The following is a 6,605-nucleotide window of genomic DNA, read 5'->3' as shown; positions in this document are numbered from 1 at the left end:
ATCCGGACGTATTAATGAAAAGGAATGGTGGTTTTATTCAACGCATTTCAAAGTCTGTACATGACTTCTTCCTCAGGAAATACCACATACATATGAAATGCGTTGAATAAAACCACCATTCCTTTTGATCAATATGTCCGGATTTCCATTTGTTCAGCAGTGCGGACAATATCCACAAAAATTCTTTATATGGTTTCTGATATGGTCAATCCTTGACCCGTGGATCTGCGGCAGCTGACTTTTATATGCCCTATCAAAGGGGTACCAGGTGAGCAGTTTTCTGATTATCAGATTCTGAAATTGTCGGATAAGACCCTATGTGCGTTTCTTCACTGCTATAGTTTTTTTGTTTGTCATTCTCCTGCTGCAAGAGCTTTTCTCTTTCATAATGTAGAGCTTGATGCCTATGAGTTTTGAACTTGGCCAAGTATGTGCAATAGTTACATTCCAGACTGGGGCATAACTCCTGAGATATCAGCCACCACTCTAGAGTCCCTTCATTTCTTTACAGCACTTAGCTGCTCGTTTCATGATGACTTCTCTCACTTAACCAAGCCATTTGCTTGTTATAAGGTTCTGTTATTCCTATATGCAAGTAAAGTGATGGGCACTGACAGACCTAAGTGTGTCAAAGTAGCAGAAGCATACCGACCAGAACTGTCACTCAAGCAGAATGGGGCTGCTCCCCTGCAACAAAGAAGTAAAGATATGTAGAGCTGTGTGCTGCTGAAGAAACATGTTGAGAATACCCCTTTAAAAATCATTACACCTGACAAACGGGCATTTTAATCGCATTCTAATAATAGGTAAGTTTTGATAACAGTATCTGGGCAGCACCGATTCATATCTATTACCCGCTGAATGAATTGCCCACCCTCCAACAAGAAATAAAAGACAAGACCTTCTTGAAAAGAAATATTATTTACATACATGACAAGAGACAGAATTCGCATGGCAGCCCTTGAAAACAATAATTAGAAGCGAGAGTTATGATGCAATTCTAACCCATATGTTTGTGTGATGACTCACATGTAATATTTGTACAGATGTGTAAGGCTCCATTCACATGTCCATTAGCACATCCTATTTGTCAGATCTGTTTTAGGAATTTGTGTGCAAAAAGTGATTCCTTGCATCAGTTATGCAAACGGATGTAGAAGGGCCCTGTTGATTATAATCACTGGGTTTATTTGGTTTCTGTTTGATGTCCATTTTTTTAGGATGGATAACATACTCCAACATGTTAAAGGGGATAGATAGAACTTTACAAAAAAAAAAAAGGATCTAAGCACTAACAGGCAGATAATTGCAGCTTACCTGCCTGTTGTGCACGGCGCTGTTCACAGACCGCTCCTGCTGGTGATTCAGAAACCTTTGCTGATGACGAGTCTACAGAGCGAAGGTTTCTTTTTTGGTCCGCTCTGTAGACAGGACGGGGCTTCCGAGGTCATTCTGATTGACAGCCGGATCCCCACTGCCTAACTGGGGGAGCTGGCTGTCAATCAAAATGACCATAGAAGTCTAAGCCCGTCGCGTCAGCAGAGGCAGCTGAATCCCTGGCAGGAGCGGTCTGTGCCTGGAGAGAACGACACCGTGCATAACAGGCAGGTAAGTTGTCTGCTAGTGCTTAGATACATTTTTTGTAAAGTCCCTGATACCCCCTTTAAATGTTTCCTTCCGTTCTAAATGATGGTACGCAAACGGATCCATAATAAACAGTGGGACCACTCTGCTATTGTTTGCATGACTGATGCAATGGATCACTTCTGCACACAATTTCCATTTTTATGTTCCTACAGAACTTGCCAATGGACATGTGATCTTAGCTAAACATATATTCTGTGCAGCTTGTATTTCATTCTATAGTCACCAAGCATCTTCGTTTACCTACTTAAAGGGGATGTGCTGCCTTAAGGTGCAAGTCTGCAGTCACTCTATCTGACGATCAGTCATAGGATTGCAATGTGATCCTCGCACAAGGAATATGGATTGTCTGCCCCTAAGACCTGACAACCCATTTTAATTCCTGACATTCTATGTAATTGACAATGACACAACAAGTTACAACAGGGTATATGGTTTTGTACAACATGTGGCTTTAGTTTCTAATCGGTTTCTTGTGTGCAAATTAAATGTACAGTTTATAGACTGTTTGCTTAACATGCAGAAATACACAAGTAAAAGGTAAAAAACATTAACCACCAATCTATTTCCATCCAGTGTCCTGTCAATCTAATTGTTTCCCATCCAGGAACATACACATGGAGGGCTTTGATGATGTGTACAGTTAGAGAACAACCCAGCAGTTTAACATAGCTATTAGTATTGGAAGTTTCTACAATCAATCCAAAACCATGTGTCATGTTCTGTTGGTGGATTCTGTTCACATTCTAATGTTCATAGGGATGCCCAAATGAAATTTTTTGTTATAATCTGAGGATTGGGCATACTTCAGGTCGATTAGCCCTTACTAGAAGCATCTCCTTGTTCCCATTGATATAAACAAGCATTCTTTGATGAATTTCGCATACGTATTGAATGTATATGGAAGTAGGTTGGGGTGATATCTGCATGCCTAATGTCTATCTTATGTATATGGCCAACTTTAGATAGAAGTCACATGATGGTTGTATGATTGATATGTATTCTCTGTATCAATTTGGATACTTAATCCGTTTTCATCAGAGAGGCGATGATATTCACCACCACTTGTCAAGTCATAAGTTCAGTGTTTAATGTTGGGATGATTTGGCCACTAAAATTTTCAGCAGATGCATCTATTATGTCCATCCTGGCTTCTTGTTAGACCATCCACAACTTGTGCTCTACGTCAGTCTCACAGTGTCCGCGCTCACTGTTCTCTCTGGCTGATGTCTGCGCTCTGAAGGCAGCTCTGCAGATAGGACACTACTGACAGGCTCAGGTGGTGTTGGCTGTCCTTCGATAGGAAGAAATGGTCCTCATCGGGATAAATCTGGTAGCAAGAGAAAACAAATAATTATACCAATAATATTATGTCTACATATATATATATATATATATATATATATATATATACACATATATATATATATATATATATATATATATATATATATATATATATATATAGTCCTAGAGGATTCCCAGCAAGTCACATTCAGAAGGAATACCACTCACCCTCACATGCTTTCTGGAATAATAAGACAACCTCATTCTTTATTTTGGATTGTATATAAATTTTTGGCTTTTGATGAGGTCTATAAAGTGCTGCAAAATATAATGGGTCCTGATACTAGTGGGCCCGCAAGTCAGGCAGTGTGAAAGCTGTAATAATTTTGTTTTCCCTCGATCTTAGCAAACATTATTATTCTGTCCAGTAGGTATATAGTGAATATTAGTGCACTCATTAGATGGCAGCATTGCACAGTATTCCTCCTTGTTTGGGGCTCCACAGAATGATGTGCAGGTGAAAGAAATGGAGGGAAAGTATTTGCTGTTCCTCCATCCTTCTCTATAATCAGGAAAAGTTGCTTATCAGTTTATCAGTCTGTATAGTGTACTGTATAGGGATGTGTAGGATACAAAATAAGCTGGGGGTAGTAGATACCCAGGGAGGTGTGCAAGAATGTTACCTGTCAGGTGTTTGGGAAAACTGGGTATGTGTGTGTAATACACAGTGTGCACAATTATTAGGCATGTGATAATTTTGACCATATCATCCTTTTTATTCCGTTTTTCCAACTCAGAGCTGTATAAACTTGAATGCTTATTGGATGAATCTGATCAGGTGATGTGTATCTGTGTAATGAGGAGAATGAGGCCTAATGATATCACCATCCTTTATCAAGGTGTGCAGAATTATTATTCAGCTTGTTTTCCAGAGGCAAAATGAGCCAAAAAAAAGATTTAACTGACTCAGAAAAGTCAAATATTGTTACAAGTTTTACAGAGGGATGCAGCACTCTTGGAATTGCTAATATATAAGGTGTGAACACAAAACCACCCAAAAGTTTTGTTGCAAATAATCAACAGGGTTGGAAAAATGGAGCACCCCAAGGGCTAGGGGTACTCTGTACCGGGTCCTTCGGTTCTCAAGGGGGATGTCACGGTGGCTGACCCGGTCCGTGGCCCTAGGGACGTCCGTGTAAAGGGAAAGGTCTTTACAGGGATAGAGTTTGTGTTCGTGACGCCACCTGTGGTATTCGGTCAGGGTGACCGACGCTGCTTAGGGGTCCGCTGGGGTGATGTTATGGCAGCTAGATGGTATACCTTCCCACAGGTGAAGTATGTCCCCAGGGCTTCCCAGTGTGTAGATGGTGGATGGTGAGAGGCGCAGTGAAGAACGAGGACACAAGGTTGCAGTCTCTTTACCTCTTTACTGAAGGCTTCAGCATCCACAGTCCAGAGCACCAGATCACAGGGCAGGCAGAGTCCGGACGGTTTGGAGGTAAATTCAGAGTCCCCTTGTCCAAGTAGAAATCAGTAGCCTTCCTCTAGCACCTGGGTGTTGTAGTACCATACTGCTAAGCCTCTCATAAGGTCCTCACAGATGTTGTAGATATTATCGATGTTATCTCTCTCTCTGTCCCCCAGATGGATAGGACAAACCCGTATGACCGGTGGCTTGAGGCTTTTTACAGGGACTCTATCATGCCCCGGCCTCTCATGGGTGCCACCTTGCCACCTTGCCTCCTGGGTATAGGGCGGATCAGTAACTTGCAATTAGCTGTCCTGCCGGTCTCTGGAGCAAGGTATAAAGGACTGTTGCTCCCTCGGTGTTCCGGCTACCGGGATCCTGCGCCTCAGAAGGAGGCAGCCTGTGCAGGGCAGAACTCCTTCTGGTTTCCACTCCTTTTGCTATGACTACTTTCTCACCCTCTCTGCAATACAGTTCTCTGTTCGTGTCCTTTCTTAGCAACTGCCACACGTGGGGCAGGCGCAGCTCCATGACCCTCTGTCTAGACCTCTGACAGGTTCCCACCCTTGTCAGGGACCAACTACTTGAGCTGAAGCTCAGCCAGCAACTGCCTAACTTCCTCTCCAGGCCACCAGTTTTACCTAAGTGTGAAGAGTGCCCTAATAAATAGGAGCATAGCTCCCCCTGGTGGACTGGAGTATGAAATGTGTTGTATGTTTGTGATACCTGGTAAAGAGATCTGCTTTATTGCCTCCAAACGTAACATCACTCCCCCTAGAGGAGAATGATATTACTGCAATGACCAGGACCCTGGGGCGCTGCAAAAACGTGTTGAGAAAAGAAGCGGCACATTAACTGACAAAGATTTAAGAAGAATCAAGCATAAAGGGACCAGGAAGCCATTATCCTCTAGTCCTGTCATATTCCGGAACTGCAACCTCCTTAGAGTGCCCAGAAGTACACAGTGTTCAGTGCTCAGAGGCATGACCAAGGTAAAGGAAGGTGAAACCCGACCACATCGGTACAAGACACAAAAGTTGAAAAGTCAAGATGGGGCCAAGATATATCTGAAGACCTATTTTTCAAACGTTTTATAAACTGATGAGATGGGAACGACTCTTGTTGAACCAGATAGACGGGCTCATACCTGGTTCAGTAACAGGCATATACCTCCACTTTGACTCAAAAGCCAGCAACGTAGATGGTTGGAAGACATGTTTTTCAAGCAGTGGTAAAAGAAAAAGTCTGCATCTTTCAAGAAAACCATGATTTTTATGCAGGACAATGCTCCATCGCAAATGTAATAAGAAGCAGTGATATCCCTGAAGAGCCCTTGCAGGATGTGCCATTAAGGAGGAGAGACTGCCATCTGCTAGCCAGGTGAAATCAAGCAGAACCAAATTGTGCAGGAAGATTTGCAGGAGTAGCAACTTTGTGTGCTGGACCTGATCAGGTGACCCACAGGAAGGACTTCCTTGATATGAAAGCTCAGGGCACCAAACCGAAGGCAGATTTGGCATCAGGAAAGATATCGGAGCAGACCTCAGTGGGAAGTCTACGCCATCAAGGTGCAGGTCATCGCCTGGCAAGGACCGGATTCCTCTCAGGAGAACTCCAAGTTCCGCCTACGCTGGTCAGAACCAGGTTTTGCGCCCTGCACTGCTCAAGCCTCCGATACCCAATGTCTCCTGTCAGAAGCCAAGTCCTAGTCCTCTCTGCTCCGAGCCTATCAGACTTCAGCCAGCGATCAAGCTGAGAAAATACGCGAGAAGACTGTGGTAGGAGAGGCATGACTGTGATTGCAGAAGAACGATGCGAGTGAGCAAGGTCATCATTTCCAGCTATCACCTACGGTTTCGGGGTTGGCTGCGATTAGGACAACAGGTTGGGAGAGGAACGGTTGGTGCGTGGGAGGTCCAACGCATGTTAATAAACTTTGTCAGAGACTTGCGACCAAGCGGGAAAACCCAGTGACCCACATTAGAGCCAGAGCTGCAGAGAGAACTTAGGCTACGTTCACATTTGCGTTGTGCGCCGCAGCGTCGTCGCCGCAAGAAAACGCATGCGTCGTGCGTCCCTATCTTTAACATTGGGGCCGCATGGCGCCGCATGTACATGCGTTGTCATGCGTTTTGTTGCGTTGTATGCCGCATGCGGCGTTAGGGCGCACCTGTCAGGGCGCGGCAAACGCAACATGTTGCATTTT

General features: G+C 43.9%; 1 protein-coding gene across 3 annotated transcripts in view; it reads right to left on the bottom strand.

Annotated features, from left to right (window-relative positions):
* Positions 1–234: 234 nt before the first annotated feature.
* LOC143816750 (inactive dipeptidyl peptidase 10-like) overlaps positions 235–6,605 on the bottom strand; it is a 503,885-nt gene continuing 497,514 nt past the window's right edge. For all 3 annotated transcript variants that reach the window (XR_013223993.1, XM_077297511.1, XM_077297512.1), the window contains exon 26: positions 235–2,974. Coding sequence is in view for 2 of the 3 variants with exons in the window: in XM_077297511.1 (XP_077153626.1) it covers positions 2,852–2,974 (123 nt within the window). In the remaining variant the exon portion in view is untranslated. The remainder of the gene's footprint in view (positions 2,975–6,605) is intronic.

This window comes from Ranitomeya variabilis, chromosome 3, assembly GCF_051348905.1.
Source record: "Ranitomeya variabilis isolate aRanVar5 chromosome 3, aRanVar5.hap1, whole genome shotgun sequence".
Classification (NCBI taxonomy): Eukaryota; Metazoa; Chordata; class Amphibia; order Anura; family Dendrobatidae; genus Ranitomeya; species Ranitomeya variabilis.
This window is presented reverse-complemented; position numbering and strand designations above follow the sequence as displayed.